This window comes from Mastacembelus armatus, chromosome 6 (genome assembly GCF_900324485.2).
Source record: "Mastacembelus armatus chromosome 6, fMasArm1.2, whole genome shotgun sequence".
Lineage (NCBI taxonomy): Eukaryota > Metazoa > Chordata > Actinopteri > Synbranchiformes > Mastacembelidae > Mastacembelus > Mastacembelus armatus.
The window spans coordinates 6818008-6836660 of record NC_046638.1 but is presented as its reverse complement, the minus strand read 5'-3'; the positions used below and the strand labels follow the sequence as shown (position 1 = coordinate 6836660).

Genomic DNA, 18653 nt, shown 5'->3' with positions numbered 1-18653 from the left:
CCAATTATAGTGAGGTGTGTGTGGCAGGTGCTGGGGAAGGGGGAAAAAAATGATCGAAACACGTTTGTTTGCTTCTGTATCTTTGCTGGAGTGCAGGTAACATGAACATTTTGGATAGGTGTTGTTTCTAAGGTTGCTGTTCTCTAACACATACAGATATACCCACAGATGCACTGATTCGACTGTGACAGGAAGAGATAAACAGACTGTCTCTGCTTTCTGCTTTGGGCCAATATTCTTTATTTCCGAGTCATTGAGGTGCGAGCACATTGCCAGCGAGGGCTACGACTGGTCTGATGTATGATGATTGCTCACCCCTCCCTGCTCTTTTTTTTTTTTTTTTCATTTGAATTTGCTCTGAATGCTTCCACCCACTGAGCTTGAGCTGTTTCTTCACATCCTAAAGAGATTTGTGCACCCACTTGGATCATAGAGGCCCCAGTGTCAAATCAGAACAAATATAATATATTAAAGTCTCCCTTTATGCCTCATTGCTATTAACAAATCCTATTATACTGTGTATGCTTTGTAGCCTGCACTTTTTTTGATTTCATGCTTGGGGAGTTCGATACCACGCTAATGCGGCCCCACTTACTGTATGCCAACCGCAAATGCTGTGAGGAGGATGTAGGCAGAGGGCTGAACCTGATCCTCTCTCCCTGCTGAAGATGATGTGAGGAATGAAGGAAAGATGGTTCTGTAAACTATCTTTGTTATATGAAGAAGCACAGACAAACAATCGTCATCTAATATACCAGGATATTCATGTTCCTCTTAGGACAGTTAACACGTGAGAGTCCCAGAGAGAGAGACCTGTGTATTAGTTATGACCTCCAGCTGAATCACTGACTGTGTGGAGGTGGAATGTGAAAGGTGTTACTTGTAGTAGTAATTAAGCAGCTAAGGAACCCAATATTTTACCATTTACACCTTGTTGTGCTGTCCCCAGTTGGCCAAAAATTATTGCAGGTTACTGTTGGTTTTCCTTGACAAAAGCATGTCATTGTGTAATTTACACAATTAGGGCTGCAACGAATCTTCGAGGAATTCGATTACAAAAAATTGTTTTGCCATCACTTCCGTCATCGGACGTTCTCCCACTAAGGATCATTGTTCCACACGGACCGTAATCACTGTCGCACAATGTATTTCCGTATCAAAAGTTGGCGCTATGGCAGAGAGAGAAACCGTCCGCAAAAGGCAGAAAATGTTCAAAGTTTTTGATCATTTCAGTCTTAAATAAGATGACAACACGATGCAATGTGTGTGTTGTAAAGTAGAACTGGTGAACCACAACAACACTTCGTCAATGCTTTAACATCTGAACAGAAAACATCCGGTTGTGAACCAGACCCAGCGGAGCTGACACAAAGTGACGCCATTTTAAGGTAACATGTCGTTTACACAATAATTTTGTTTCAAAATGCAAAAAGTTTTATCGCTCACTCGAGTAATCGCTGAAATATTCGTTAGGATACTCAACTCCAATAATGATCGATAGCTGCAGCCCTAGACATAATGTAACGAGTAAAGAATTAGAGAAAAACAGTTAATGCAGTTTTGGTTTAGTTTGTTTGGGCTTTTTGTTTGTTAATTGGGCTTTAATAAGAGCACATGTTTGACTGCAGAGGGGACAGTATCACTGTTCTACCTACAGTGTGTAGTGGAGAAATTAAATATAAGTCTGACTAAAACAGAAACCCTTGCCTTATCATTACCCATCTGGTAAAAGTCCATTTCCACAGTCGAATCATATTTTCCCTGTGAAAACGATCACATTTTTATTTTACTGCAGATTCTTACACACAAAAATAAACTAGCCTCAACTGAAAATATGTTCGGGGTAGATACGTTTGATTACTAACCAGTTTTACAATGACCAAGGTACTGCACGTACCAGTTACTCTGGTTTCATTGTAAATCTATAGCCTGATTTTTCTCACTAACCTTTAATTTGCTAGTCTACAGTATATACTCAGCAGGGACTGACAGTCCACCTGAAGCACCCTGCACTCACAAACTAAACAAACCCTGGGCTTTGTACAGGAATCTATAGTGTCTCAGCCTTGTCTGATGTGTGGCTTGTTATGGATTAATGACCATGCTTCATATCTACAATTTCTCACAGATGCATCATACATTTGCTAGGACCCCTATGAGCCCTTTAATTATTTTCAGTCAGTTCTGAAGGAGTGAAGTACTCCAAGCTTAAAAAGTCTTATTTCTCTTAGTGGTAGTGGTAGTCATCCATGCATTTGTGACTGCTTTTTCAATTACTGGTAATCAAAGGCACGATTATTATGACAGCACCCAATGTGCTTTGATGGTGGGCGGCAATCTTCCCCCTAATCACGCCATTGCAGTCATTAATTTGCTGTCAGGCCTCGTCCCTGTGCCACGCCACAATCTTCCACCCAAGTCAGAGCTCGCCTGGAAAATAGAGAAGAAATAATCAAAAGGCAGGAGGCGAGACAGAGGCTGGCAAAGATTTGATGGGTAGGGAGAAAACCTCCTGAGGTGTATGAACATTACTGATTGTCTCAAAACAAGAAAGCAAACAAACATCTGGTTGTGACCAGATATAAAAGGGGCCTTACCATGAATACACGCATGCAGGTGTGACGTTTCATCATGTAGTAATTGGCGCAATCTTTTTCCTCTGATAATTTACCTACAGGTCTCCAGCACTATATCTAGCATTAATTAGTCAGAAGTAACTTTAGGCTTGTTTCACACAGCCACATAGGGATGATGCAGTACCTGCTCACACCTCTGCTTTGCCTCAGTCTTGGCAATTAATTTGTGGTTTATTTTTAGACAGATGTCTCCAAGATATTGCCAGTGATTTCAATACATCGCACAGATATTCAGCAACTTCTCACACCGTATTAGCATGCAAGATGTGCACTGTCTCCACACCACCCATTACCTCTACAACTGCTTGGTTGCATCAGGAGATGTGCTCTTTAATAAAATTGCCACCACTGATTAGAAACATTTTTAATATTGCTAATGACTGATTTTTGTAGCTCAGTCCGTTCAGAGAACTCGCACCAAAACCTTTCCATCTTTTGCATTGTATCATTTTATATCGTCTGGAATTTGAAGATGTCATCGCTTGTGAGTCAGTCAATTAAAGATGTGAACTCCCTGTCAGGTGAACACTACTGAGGAAGATGAAACAACCAAGCTCAGTTGTTTTTCTTCAGCTCTTTCTCTCTGTGTCTGTCTGTCTGTCTGTCTGTCTGTCTGTCTAGGGTTTGCACAAGGATTCAGGAATTACTCTTTTGTATAGGAGTGTGTATGAGACTGTGGTCACTGGTCCCTGGTCGAATGACGTGTGTGTGAAAAAGAGGTAGGGAAGAGTAGGAAGAAATGAGTGACAGGGGAGGATGAGAAAATGGAAACTATGCCTAGTGGTGTGTTTATGTGTGCATGAGAGGAAGTGGGGAACATTAAACAGTTTAGAAGGAGTAGCCAGAGGCACCAGGTGGTGATTCTCTGGCAGTGGTATTGGCCTTTTCCCCTTCATCTCACCATAGTGGGACACACACACAAAAGCCCACAGCCCTGCCACACTGGACAAGTGTAACCAGCCAACCCACACTTGTCACAGAGGAAATGAATCTCTCTGTTTCTGTGCAAGACCCCTCTGAGCCCCACCAGAGCCCTGGCCACTGCCTCATTTCTCCCTGCCCCCTCTGTCCTCTTGTCCACTCAACCACCTCACTCCTGCTGCTTGGAGCTGGTGTGTTTCTGCTCTAATGAAGACCTTGGGAGGAGAAGTCATTTCACACTTGATTCCCTCCAACACCCCTTGATATGTTTCAGCATTTGGAGATAAAGCGAAGGCTTGTGTTGTTTGGCATTGTGTTGCACTTCTGCTGTGGCAAAGTGCATGGCGGGTTCTATATATTAACTGTGTAGAAGCTAGCAAAGTTTTAGAAATTAGAAGTGTTCATTTCCATATTCAGAACATATTTTGACATTAGATGAAGGCATTGTGGCACTTATTCAAGTTCAGTCTGTGGTTAATTAAATCTCACTTTCTGTGTGTTTGTATTTATGATCTTAAATAAAGAATTCATGTAGACCCCAGGGCTCATGGGAATCTGACAACCACTCATTTGTAAGTCAATAATTTGTTGATCTCTCTCCATGGGAAGATGAGGAATATTTCCTGCTGCAGCAAATATGTATGTCTAGTAACATTAGCATAATTATAGTGTATTTATAGTCTAATATTCTATAACTTGGCAACGACTTGAAAGAAAAACACTTGAGGTCCCATGACATTTATCAAAGCCCCACCGATCAAACTCTGCAAGCTGAGAATGTCTTTCATGATCAAAAGCTTCAGACTCAGAAACTTCAGACGACAGTTGGGAATTCAAACTCAGTAACCATCTAGGATTTTTGTGAAGAAACTTGAACATTGTTGTATCAAAAAAAAAATTTTTTTTTAAAAAATCAGATTAAACTTTAGTGGAGCAGAAACTTAGTGTTTCTATTGCCACTGTTAATATAATGCATAGAATTTATTTGAGCTGAGAAATAAGTATCTTTCACAAAGCCTATTTAGGTGTTTCAATCTCTGTCATTTGCAAGACATCACCACAAGCTATTCTGAAGCTTTCAGATGCATCACCCAGTCTTCGTTGGCAGACGGTGTAAGTCCAGGAATTTCAAGAAACGGTCATATTTTGAGGAATTTTGTCTTCCATGTTGAGTTTTAAGTGTTGAGAAAAATGAAAATTCAATATTTCCATGACAAAAAATTCCATCTCCTAGGGAAGACTGTGTGATGTGATGGAAAAACAAACTCTCAGTGTCTGTATCCATTAATGTTCAACTTTGTTCCAGTGACGGTGGTGTCCATCTCTTGGTATACTGCTTAGATTCAGATATCAGTCTGGAACAATCTAAATGATATAAATAATAACAAAGAAATGAAAGTGCTTGATTTATTGCTTTGGTCTTGTTTTTTGTTTTTACATTTCTGTATTTCCACACAGGAAGTGGAATTGTGTCGACTCAACGCCCAAGAGAAGTTGGGGTTAACTCTGTGCTACAGGACAGATGAAGAGGAGGATGTGGCCATCTATGTCAGTGAGGTGAGAAAAGAACTTGCTTTTCAAGATTAAAGGGTTTATTTCCTTCATACGATCCATGATCTTCCAGCTTTGCTAGCTTGAGTAAAAACTAACTTTTCATTTCAGAACTGTCTAAACACTGAATAGTCTCTTATCTTTTGCTGCTCTGCCTTACTCCAAGAGATGCTGTAAAAACATGCATCATACATGATGGAGTGCCTGCTAGATATTTTTCCCTCCAACAATAGTTAGGATTTCTAGCTGTTTGAAGAATGTAAATATTACAAATCTTAGGGCAATAGATATATGCATGGATTCTTTATATTTCACTTCTTTGAAGTTTCATATTTACATGTAACAAACTGTTGTAGATCATTATGGCCAGATCACAGTGCCTCAGTAAATGCATAGAGAACCATGTTTTATAAGCAAAATCATGGCATTTTGTATTTTCATCTTTGAATTTATGATTTAGTATTCATGTGAGCAAAGCAGGTTTCTCTATTGGTTATAGTAATTTTAAAATTTAACTCTTATATCAACTTCAAATGACATTATCGAACAGTTTGGCAGTGTTCTTAGTGCATGATTACACTGTCAGTTGCCAAAATGAAATGCCTGCCAAGATGGCAAAAAAACAAAACAAAAAACAAAACATGCTTTCAGTTCTTGTCTGAATTGTACTCAGTTTTAGTACAGCTGACAAGAAGCAGACTGTAAAACATGGAAGCAAAAAGACTCCTGCCCTCTGTTTTTGTCCCACCTGTTGGAAACATTGAAAATACTATTTTTTACTCTGCTCAACTTTCTCTCAGATTTGTTTGAAGTTGACTCTCTGAGAGCTGAGTGGAATATAAATCACTGTGGTCTGTGGCTCTTGGCAGCATTCTTAAGTGTTGGCTCTGCAGAAAGGTAGGGCTAAGAGGAGTGTGCTGCATTTAGATAAGGTGGCTGAATGTCACTGTATACAGCGTGTAATCTGAGAGGTGATACGTGCTCTGATCCTGCAAATGTAGTTAAAACATATGAACAAGTACAAGGTCTTTTTTTTTAAAAAAAGCTACAATTTACAGTCACATCATTGTTTTAAAGTTGATTTCCATTTGTTTCACCTGGCTCACCCAGCACAGCAGTTAATTAATTAAGAAGAGCAGAAAAAGTACATTCCCTTCATCCACCAATCCATCCACTTTCTATAGGTTTATTTGTATAAGTCTTGAGGTTTATCTGAGCATGAATAGGACATAGAGACAAGATCCATCTTGTACAGTTTGTCAGTCTACTGCAGAGCCAAGACAGCCACATTGATTCACTGCAATAGGGAATTAAATTTTTAGTCGTCCTTCTAGCTCTTTGTGTATGTTTTCTCCAGAGTCATTTCCTCTTAACAGTTCAAGTGAGAGTAAAACTCCACACAGAAAGGGCCAGAGCTGAGAGTCAAACCCAAAACCTTTTAGGTCTGTAGCAAAAGTAAAATCACTGCCATGTTATGGCTCACAATTATTTCTTCAAAGTTCCGTTTTGAGTTGTAGATTATTCAGGGCATGGGTGTCCTCCCAATACTTGTACAAAGATTATCTTCAAATCCTTGTTCTCTTCAGTCCAACCCCCATGCCTGCCTAGTGACTTTCCCTCACAGATTAATGAGTGGACCTCTGGGTAGGAGTGGACTATCATGAAGATTGAGTGCTACAGCACCTCACCATCTCCAGAGATCCTGTCTGATAGGACAGAGAGAAACAAATGGCCCCGGACATGGACTGATTGGTCAATGAATGTGTGTCCTGCCCCAGTGTTCACTAACATTAGTTACAGAAGGAGCAGGAGCATCATATATACGGACACAGTAGAGGGTTGTTATATGCAGAGGATTGTGTTATATCAACCTGCCAGAATGTAACCACTGAGGCGGGTACAGTTGAAGACCTAAATGATAAAGGTGATAACTCAGTTTGTTGAAGCTTTTTTTTTTTTTAGCACCAAATGGATTTGAAAACTGGCCATAGGTGCAGGAAAATGATTTGACACCTTAGGCAGTAGTACACCTAATGTGTGTTGTTCACATTGTTATAATGTTACCGGCATGTCTAGCTGGGTGATGTCTTTATAATAGGTTAAAACATTTTCAGGCACTTCTTGATTGTCTTGAATGAAGACTGAAGGTGTTTTTAAAGTCATTGTTTTTATTCCCTCTCCCCTCACAGATCAGTCCAAACAGCATTGCTGCCAGAGATGGTCGCATCCGAGAGGGGGATCGCATTTTACAGGTACAGTAGGACCCACACTCTAACGGGCCCCCTGTATACTAGTTCCCTTTCAACATAAAAACCCACTTTTATTTTGTCGCACTCAACCACTGTCTCCCAGCACGAGCCCATTCATTTTTAATGGCAGCACATTAAAAGGGGGAACTTGCCCCCACTGTGACTGTTAGAAGGGGTGAAATGCCCCCCTGGCTGTTTTAGTTACCAACTCAGCACCAACAAGGGGTTTTAAGAGTTGCACTTCAGGATGGTGTTGTGCTGCAGCTTGCTACCTCCTGTGGGATAGCTGAAAGCCTATGACTGTTATTGGCCCCTGGCTACATCTTCAGGCCTGAGATCTGGAGGAGTTATGCTACCAATGAGGAGCACCATTTGTTAAAAGTGAGGGCTGGGTAGTTTTGACTCTGTGGGTTAGATAGGTGATTGTAGTTTTTGTGGGGCTGAGTTAGTGTCTCTAATTGTAAAGTTAAAGCTGCATTAATGGATTTGCTTTGGCAAGTTTACACAATGAACACATTGAAAATAACATCTGATATACTGCACTTTTATGGCATATAAACCTTTTTACTCCTTCAGCAGGCAGAGCAATATTAGCAGTCATTTAGAGCTGTTTTAGCCACCTGATGCATGTAAGTCCAGTATTCACTTATTTTTATTTATATAAACAAGGATGTGTTGTTAATATAGAAACTGAGTATTTCTTTCTTAAGGTTGTCACCCAAAGAGATAATTTATTGGTAATGTGAAATATTCAAGGACACATACACAGTGAATGGCAGATGAAAGGAATTTATTAACAGATGAACAGACTGGGTTGTAATGCAGAACATCTGGAGATAAGAAACAGGAATACAGTCAGGGTAGAAGTAACCTATTCTCCTCAAATAATTATTAGATGGAAGGATGTATGCATAAGGACTGCTGATCTAATTCTCTGCTGATGTCCATGTACCATGTGTTGTGTAACTGATTGGAGCCAGGAGAGAGAGGGTGTGTTTGTTTGTGAGGCAGGCCAGTACTGGCACTATTATCCACCAGTGACAGGGCCATTACTCTGACTGCAAAAAGATGGACGCCCCCTGTCAGTGGCCAGTTAATTGTACGGCTAGATGTATGTACACTGCCTGATACTTTGAACACAAGGAATCCAACAGACCACTGTCCCATTCATAATCACTGCTGGGTCGCACTTCATATTAGAGCAGGACAGTGTTTACAATGTCCTGGAAAATAGCCATGATTGTGCAGTGCCATGTTTATTGTGCTACTTTGTTTTTCTTAGAGGCACTGTATTGTAGAGGATGAAGCATGTCTTAGTTTGTGTGTGTACTTTTGTTCAAATGATAGTGATTGTGTATAAAATGCATGTTTACTTGCTTGCATGTGATTTAATAGTGAGTGTGGTAATTATGTTTGTATTTCATCTTCAGATTAATGGTCAAGATGTACAAGACAGAGAGGACGCGATGGCGGCACTCTCCAATGATGAGTGTAGGAGCATTGTGCTGCTGGTTGCCAGACCTGAGATGCAGGTTAGCAATTGCTACACACCTCCCACTCACATATCTTTAAGCCACTCACTAAAACACCTACTGTAGATTTACCATGGCTAAAAAAAAAAAGAAAGCATGCATTTAACAAATGTCAGCCCTGAATGTTTGTCATTTAGTGTGTCTTTGCACAGAGTAAACTTTTGTAGTCTGGCAGCCAAACATCCCCCTCCTTCATCCCCACCACTACAACTACTCCTAGCTGAAGCCGCCACCACTGACACACCTCATCATGTCTTATTTTTATGTAGCGCCACTGTAATTGACTTCCAACAGTAAGCCATAAAAGCTAATGGCATGCTAATGTGGAGTGAGTTCAGGCCCAAGGCCAATGGCAAATAAGTGCAAGGTCCCTGCCGCAGTGCAGATGAGCCAGGAGCAATTGTAGACTCTTTATAATTAAATGTCTCTCACAGTAGTAAATCTGAAGTCCCCAGATATGGATCCCATTTGGTTCATACTGAATAGACAAACAGATGATGGATGGTGTGGAGCAAATAGGTCAAAGGTGGCAGCCTTATGTCAATTAAATTGTATTGCCTTGATTTTAGGATTGGAGTATATGTTTTAAAGATGAGTGGTGGTGATTTCTTAGTTAAGAATTTGGAAACTGCACATATTAGTCCAACACCACATTATAGTGATGCTTGCAGTGCCTTTGAAATAAGATGCTGGGTGTTGTTTTTTTTTTTCCCAGAAAATCTCATTTGGAACGGCCACCTGTTTGTTTTGAGACACTGTGCTGCCACACGTTTTAGGCCTTGACAAATAACATTCACCAGTGTCTTTTCCTCTCCATATGCTTTCCTTCTTCATTCACCCTTAGTTGGAGGAAGCCTGGCTGGATGATGAGCACAGTGAGTTTCTGGAGCAACTGAAGATGGAAATGTTAGAGGAGCAGCAGAGAGAGGAGATGGAATTAGCTGCCTTACAGGAGGAGCAGGAGAATGAACAGGTCAGACAGCAGAAAAACCTGCTTCTTGTAACTGGACTAGTAACTCATTGACAAAGCTTTGTTATCAAGGTTTCAGAAACCCTAAAAAGCCAGCTTCTTTTCAATAATAAAATCTCTAAATATTAGACACAAAAAGCATATTTGTTATCCTTCCTCCTGACTGACTGTACCCAGTGTGTGAACCTGAATATTAACAGATTTCAGACTGTATTAGGTCAGTATTCACAGTCAATATTGACCTGTTCCTTGAAATTACTGCAGATCTAGCTAGTGGCAGAGATGAAATCTAATTTTTCATTGACTTTCCTTGTGAAACTGAGTGAAAACAAGCTTTGCCCTTTGAAATATGAATACAAAATAATGATTATGAATATTTATGGGAGGGGACCATTGAACCATTTAAATTCCAAACATTAGTAATCATAATTTAAAATTCTGTCTTGTTGGAAGGATAGCCTACTACAAAAACCCATATAAATGGGACTTCAAAGACATGGCAGAGAGGAAACAATCCCTGAAGTAACAGAGCTGTAGCATTGAATTACGCACAAAAGCATAAGTACAGTAATCCTTCCGGAGAATGCAGAATAAGGTTGCACTTCCTGAACTCTTAAATAATTCTAGTGATTTTTTTTTTTTTTTTTTAAGAAAAGTTAAACAAATCTACACTAGACTAAGTATATTATCACATGAACAGTTGTAAATACTTACAGTGGGTACGGAAAGTATTCAGACCCCTTTAAATTTTTCACTCTTTGTGTCATTGCAGCCATTTGCCAAAATCAAAAAAGTTCATTTTATTTCTCATTAATGTACACTCAGCACCCCATCTTGACAGAAAAAACCAGAAATGTAGAAATTTTTGCAAATTTATTAAAAAAGAAAAACTGAAATATCACATGGTCATAAGTATTCAGACCCTTTGCAGTGACACTCATATTTAACTCACATGCTGTCCATTTCTTCTGATCCTCCTTGAGATGGTTCTGCTCCTTCATTGGAGTCCAGCTGTGTTTAATTAAACTGATTGGACTTGATTAGGAAAGGCACACACCTGTCTATATAAGACCTTACAGCTCACAGTGCATGTCAGAGCAAATGAGAATCATGAGGTCGAAGGAACTGCCCAAGGAGCTCAGAGACAGAATTGTGGCAAGGCACAGATCTGGCCAAGGTTACAAAAGAATTTCTGCAGCACTCAAGGTTCCTAAGAGCACAGTGGCCTCCATAATCCTCAATGGAAAAAGTTTGGGACGACCAGAACTCTTCCTAGACCTGGCCGTCCAGCCAAACTGAGCAATTGTAGGAGAAGAGCCTTGGTGAGAGAGGTAAAGAAGAACCCAAAGATCACTGTGGCTGAGCTCCAGAGATGCTGTAGGGAGATGGGAGAAAGTTCCACAAGGTCAACTATCACTGCAGCCCTCCACCAGTCGGGGCCCGACGGAAGCCTCTCCTCAGTGCAAGACACATGAAAGCCTGCACAGAGTTTGCCAAAAAACACATGAAGGACTCCCAGACTATGAGAAATAAGATTCTCTGGTCTGATGAGACCAAGATTGAACTTTTTGGCGTTAATTCTAAGCGGTATGTGTGGAGAAAACCAGGCACTGCTCATCACCTGCCCAATACAATCCCTACAGTGAAACATGGTGGTGGGAGCATCATGTTGTGGGGGTGTTTTTCAGCTGCAGGGACAGGACGACTGGTTGCAATTGAAGGAAAGATGAATGCGGCCAAGTACAGAGATATCCTGGAAGAAAACCTCTTCCAGAGTGCTCAGGACCTCAGACTGGGCCGAAGGTTCACCTTTCAACAGGACAATGACCCTAAGCACACAGCTAAAATAACAAAGGAGTGGCTTCGGAAAACAACTCTGTGACCGTTCTTGACTGGCCCAGCCAGAGCCCTGACCTAAACCCAATTGAGCATCTCTGGAGAGACCTGAAAATGGCTGTCCACCAACGTTCACCATCCAACCTGACAGAACTGGAGAGGATCTGCAAGGAAGAATGGCAGAGGATCCCCAAATCCAGGTGTGAAAAACTTGTTGCATCATTCCCAAGAAGACTCATGGCTGTACTAGCTCAAAAGGGTGCTTCTACTCAATACTGAGCACAGGGTCTGAATACTTATGACCATGTGATATTTCAGTTTTTCTTTTTTAATAAATTTGCAAAAATTTCTACATTTCTGTTTTTTTCTGTCAAGATGGGGTGCTGAGTGTACATTAATGAGAAATAAAATGAACTTTTTTGATTTTGGCAAATGGCTGCAATGACACAAAGAGTGAAAAATTTAAAGGGGTCTGAATACTTTCCATACCCACTGTATGTGGATAATATAAGAACTTGCATTACAATTTGCTTGCTCTAAGTACATATATGTATAAAAGTTTCAGGGTGTTTTCATTTACTTCCATTTCAGAGAGTAGAAGACGATAAACCCACCTGCTCTACACTTCCTCATCATAAGGACGGAGTAAGGAGTATAAAAGACAGAATGGAGAGCTCCGAGCATAATGTCCTGGCACACATCCAGAGACGCCTGTCCCAGTGCCTGAGAGACAATCGGGATTTGCACTGTACCTCTGGCTCCACACGGCTAGAGGACAAAGAGGATGATGACGAGGATGAGGCAGAGGGCGATCGATTCCAGCAGCTCCTGGAGCTGAAGTGCCAGATTCGTAACAGCGGTGAATACGACCTGTTCTATAGCCGCCGCAGCACCATTGAGTGCAGCATGGGGGAGCAGGGAGGTGTACAACACGAGTTACGTATGCTCAATGAAGAGTTGCGCAGCATCGAGCTTGAATGTCAAAACATCATGCAGGCCCACAAGCTTCGTAAGGGCCAACAGTCTCCCTCAAACGGCCACTCTGCACCATCCACCAAAAGCCAAAGCTTCCACTGCAGTGACCCCACTAGGGGTAAGCTGGCTGACATTACTGAGAGGCTGGAGAAATCAGACAAGGACAGCTCCAGTGCCTATAACACAGCAGAGAGTTCACGCAGCACCCCTCTGGCAATGGACCGTTCCCCGGAACACTCACTTCAGAGAATGGTTAGTCTAACCAACCAGAGGAACCTCTACAGTGGCCTTGCCACTGGCCACTCTCTTAGCCTGAGTCCCATCCCAGCATGCCATGTTCCAATCCCAGGCAAGAGCAGCAGCCCAGACCACAGCAATCCTTCTGAGTCAGACCAGACACCTCAGGCTGAGGAGGACGGCAGAGGAAAATTAAAGCTACGTGGTTCCCAAATTCCTTACTTCTCTCCATCTCATAGTTCACAGCAGAGGCAAGCGAACATCCCGGCTCACGCCCGCCACTACCAGAGCTACATGCAGCTGATCCAGCAACGCTCAGCTGTAGAGTATGCTCAGAGTCAACTCAGCCTGCTCAGTGTCTGTAAAGAGCCTCAGAGGCCCATTAATGAGCCCAAGATGGAGTGGAAGGTTAAGATCCGCAGTGATGGCACCCGGTACATCACCAAGAGGCCTGTAAGAGACAAGATCCTGAGGGAGCGAGCCCTAAAGATTAAAGAAGAGCGTAGTGGGGGAATGACCACAGATGATGATGCAATGAGTGAACTGAAGATGGGAAGGTACTGGAGTAAAGAGGAAAGAAAGCAGCACCTGGTCAGGGCAAAAGAACAGAGAAAAAGACGAGAATTCATGCAGCGCAGTCGGCTGGAAAGCTTGAGAGAGAATCCTCAGAGCAGCAGCGAGGGTCGCAAGGAAGTCAGTATTATAGAGCTCAGCCACAAGAAGATGATGAAAAAACGCAACAAGAAGATCTTGGACAACTGGATGACGATTCAAGAGCTGATGACTCATGGAACTAAGGCCCCCGAGGGAGCCAAGGTGCACAATGCCTTCCTATCAGTCACTACTGTATAAAAAAAACAAATCTACCCCATGTGGTATAATATTCTTGCCTCGTTCAATGTGGCATTTTTATGAGGACAATAGTAGTATTTTTCACACTTTGTAACCCAAAAAGCATTTTGTAAAGAATTTATCAGTGGTGTCACACCATATTCATGTTTTTCAGTATTTTATTTCACCCAACTCTGTGGGGAAAACATTTTCTATGAAGTTATATAATTATTTTATTAACTTTCTCTAAACATGTCTATCTTTTCAAACTTTAATTCTATTTTCATATTTATGTTGTAACCATATAACTTAACACAGTTGCATGAACATCTTAAGAACCTCTGTGTATTATGCACACTTACCAATTGCAAACCACAGTGAATCCGTGAGTCTCCTGCCTTTCACTTTAGTTGAAAGAGCATTAAAACATAACAGATCTACTTACATTTTACAGCTGAAATCAACTCACTGTTGTCAAGGGGTAGTGAAATTATGTTACAGTGCTTAGACTTGGCCCAGTCCAGCTAGTCGTAAAGTCTTTACAGGCAACCATATAGATGTCATAAAATAATAATAGTTTCAGAAAAAAAATATCAAATAAGGTACAGATCTCAGCTTTACAAGGCACATAAATCACACATAACGATCAAAGTACTGTAGGACTTGCTTATAAAGTATAAGTGACAAGAATGTTTTTAATTACAATATAAAAAGATTGCAATAACAAATATATTCCAAATAACAAATATATTCCAAATCTTCCAATCCAAACAGTGACATTGCCTTACTTTGTTATTGTCCACTAATCTGAAAAAGAATCCCCTTAAAACTGAAATTTTTTTTCCTAATCTGCCATATCTTCCAGATGCACAACAAAGTTACAACTAATATTTACAAATCTGCTACACAGACACATTGAGTTAAAACATTGACTCATTGCTGCAGCTTGCTTTGTTTTGCAGTTTTGGGTAAAAAAAACAAAACAATTTTGCATTCTATTATATGGGCTTAATAATTTGAGTTATTCTACATATTTAACAAGAGGAGCTACTCATAGCTTTTTGCAGTATTTTTTTATATAATTTTTACTCTACATACAGTTTTACAGTACTCAGAATAGCCTTAAGAGCAATTGATACTGTACATTGATATGGCAAATTGATTTTATACACAAACAGCAGCAGAGAGGTATTACTCCACCTTTTTCATCCTTTATAATTTGAATTTTTGGTAACTGAAAACAGTCAGAAACATATTATAGACATTATTGAATTATGTTTGTAATGACAAACTGGTGTTAGGATGATTGCCACTGAGCAGGACTCAGAACACAGCACATTGGATCACTAAAAGTAAACAAGTGGAATTAATGGTTTTCCATTTGTCAACAGACTTGATAAGTTACATGTACAGTATAATCATTCCAAATGCCTCATTTTTAACTGAAATATTGTAAATTTAAACACAGTCCCTGTATTTGTTTTAAGTCAATGTCTGATGGTCTAATTTCGAGTAATGCGTAGATGGCACATTTGTAGCCAGGTAAAGTGTGTAATAATGGTGATCTTTGCAAAAGAAATGATAATAAATTGTTTTGGTATAACATGATGGATCGTAATTGTTTTGTAATTTGGGTATTTACTGCTGCTTTGTGCCAGGTGCTTGAACTAAAGCAACATGACACTAAACTCAGAAAGGCTTTAGCACACTAACTTTACAATTCCAATTTCTTTGTCTTCATTTATTTAAAATTTTAGTTTTTTATGAATTCATTGCCATAAACAACAACAATCTGCTCTTCTCTTAAGGCCATCACACACCAGCTTGTGACAAGTGTGTCAAAACACCCACGTTATTTTCGACACAGGCCCACCCACTGGCAGCAAACTGACACACCATCACATAGGATGCTACTGTCTAATTTTCCCAGTGCTGACACATATCAAAACATCATCCACTCCCTGGCTTGAAACATCCCAGCCACCACACCATCATCAACTGTGTGTTTCACCACTTAGGATATACAGTGCATACAGAAAGTATTCAAACCCCTTTTCAGTTTTTGGTGCAGCCTGATACTACACTTGCTTAAATAATTTTTTTCAGGCTGCAGTGATGGTTGTCCTTCTGGAACTTTGTCCCATCTCCACACAGGATCTCTGAGGCTCAGTTAGAGGGGCCATTGGGTTCTTGGTCACCTCTTACTTAGACCCCTCCTATAATTGCTCAGTTTGACCAGGTGACCAGCTCCAGGAAGTGTCCTGGTTGTGCCAAACTTCTATTTCAGTATTAGAGGCCACTATGCTCCTGGGTATGGAAAATAAAACGACCCCTTAAATCCAAATAATGAGATACGTTCTCAGTATTCTAACTTAGTAACTGTTAGCTAGCCTGTAATCTCATATATGCCAAAGCAGCAAACAGCTTAGCCTGGGGACACTCTAGATGACTGGAATGTCCACCCTAGTCCCTAAACTAACTCTATATATATTTGTTTATATATATATATATTTCTGTCACAAATTATGACGTAATTCCAGTTTCAAATGAATTATTTTTAGTTTTTACCACTAAATTATTAAAGAAATAATTTATCTCATCACGAATATTTTCTGAAAAGGTATAACTTTTAGTTGCATTGGGAAGGGAAAGTTTTTCTGCAAGTAAGTCGTCCGTGTTATGCAGTGAGCCGTAGGACTTTGACAGGACAGGCCAGATTGTAAAGCTTTAGGATGGAGCTATTATTGGCTGTTAATTATTGACAGTTATAAAAAGCTTTTTCCTCGGTGAGAAGACTGTTTCATTTATAGTGAATTTAATATAACAATTCTTAACCAAGAGTGAGCTTTTGCAATTCCTTATTAAATACACTTCTTACTGTCGAGAAGTGGAGATTTCTTGTCCACCATGTAGATCATAAACTACTGATATGAGTTGATAAATAGAAGCGTTATTTTACTTTTACCCAGAAAAAACGCAGCTCTCCGGTTTAGTTGCATTTGTTTATGGCAGACGCGTTGACTGCCCGAAGCGGCCAATGAGGTTTTTTATGTCTTTGGCAGCTCACTGCTTTTTACAATGCATTGTGGGAACTGGCTACTTTTCAGTTACTAGCGATTTGGACACCACTACAAAATGACGCACTGACTTGATAATATTTATAGTAATATTCATTAGAGCACATTCGGACACACTTGCCGATCGTAGTATGGCGATTCCACATACACGAGATTTCACAGAAACTCGCGGGATCAAACGTGACTTCGTTACGCACGCCTTTTCATTCTCGGACCTATTGTAGTAATTAATACATTAAATCAATACATTAAAAATACACTCGTGCTGTTGGCATGAATCAACAAGTATGTCTTCAATTTGTTCTGATTTGCTACCATGTTTGTGAGGCGTAAAGATACATAACATCCGGTTTGTGACGTGTTCCGGGATGCTCGCACTCATTGGCTGTTGACGCTTTCTGTTGGAGCTTCGCCCGACCGGGAATCATAAATATAAGTATAGTAATATTGACAAAGTATCTCGTTATTTTGAGTCACGAAGTCAGAATATCGAAAAAGCATTTGGTTATTTTGACTTAAGGGGTCGTTTTATTTTCCATACCCAGGAACATAATGGCCTCTAATACTGAAATGGAAGAAGTTTGGCACAACCAGGACTCCTTTCCAAATCATGTCCAGTCAATTTAACTTAATCACATGTACACTCCAATAAAGGTGCAGAAACATCTCTGCAAAGATCAAGAGAAACATGTTGCAACATAACAAAATTGAAAAAAGTGAAGGGCATCTGAATACATTCTGAATGCACATATATTTTTGCAGTTTTGGTAAAGGCTTTTTACAATGGATTAAGACAATCGCATAACTGTTTGCACCACAAAGAGAGTTGGCTCAGTTCATATTTAATGAATAACACATTTCGCTGGAAATGTAATAAATTGGTTTTGATCAACTTAGCCAACATTATAAAAAGAAGTATCATTAACTATGACGCTATTGTCAATAATGAGCAAGGCTGAAATACTCACCCATGGTGGTAGTCCCACACTGAATTCACATCACTCCCTGCTTTTTGCATCCCACTCACTGCGTCATGGGCATTATTCGACATGGTGTCGTTTAGTCTGCAGGGCTGGTGCTGAGGGACAGTGGATAAAGAGCACGGCTGGAGAGCGTTATGAAACTGTCATCAAACAGAACAGCAACAAAAACTAAATACAGCAAGTTACTCTGGCCTAAAGAGTAGATCTTGTGAAGTGAAACAATTACTAGTTCACTGAACACACATCTACCTCAGACATCTCCACAAGAATTATTCAGTATTTTCTGTCCTCTGTGAATATGTTATTAAACAGAAGGAGATTTCAATTAAAATCACCTTCCACTTGGGTAGCTTTGTGTTCATTAAAATGTTCCAACCACTTAATCATCTCTATGGTCTTGTCATATGCAGGGGAGAGCTACTGGGATACTCTTGTCTCTGTATTAGCTTAGGTTTTCAATGTGCTATAGCTGAAATTGAACTGGCACAGATATAGGATTAATGAAGATTGTTCTGTACTGTTGCATTTCATTTTAACTCAACACCTCATTTTAAAAAAACTAGTAAAAAATAAAAGAAACAATATTATTGTACATGTCCTCTTTAAATAAATATTCATTTAGGTTACCTGTATGCATTATATCTGCTTTTGTTGTCAAACATCCTTTTTTTCCACAATTTTTTTTGTTTTTTTTTTTTTTAAATTCCAATACAAATCTGGCATATGGAGAACTGTAAGTACTTTCATGACAACAAGGTCATTTCACAGGGTGCATGTCATTATGAAAGCACTTTCTAATGGCATATTATCCATAGTCATGTAAAGGCCAAATGTCTTACCGATTATGATTTTTAT

At 40.0% G+C, this 18653-nt stretch overlaps 1 protein-coding gene across 1 annotated transcript in view; it reads left to right on the top strand.

Moving 5' to 3' along the window:
* LOC113133146 (PDZ domain-containing RING finger protein 4) overlaps positions 1-15344 on the top strand; it is a 100002-nt gene extending 84658 nt beyond the window's left edge. The window contains exons 5-9 of the mRNA XM_026311742.1: positions 5016-5114; positions 7298-7360; positions 8788-8889; positions 9734-9862; positions 12287-15344. Coding sequence (XP_026167527.1) covers positions 5016-5114; positions 7298-7360; positions 8788-8889; positions 9734-9862; positions 12287-13759 — 1866 coding nt within the window. The 3' untranslated portion in view covers positions 13760-15344. The remainder of the gene's footprint in view (positions 1-5015; positions 5115-7297; positions 7361-8787; positions 8890-9733; positions 9863-12286) is intronic.
* Positions 15345-18653: the final 3309 nt, after the last annotated feature.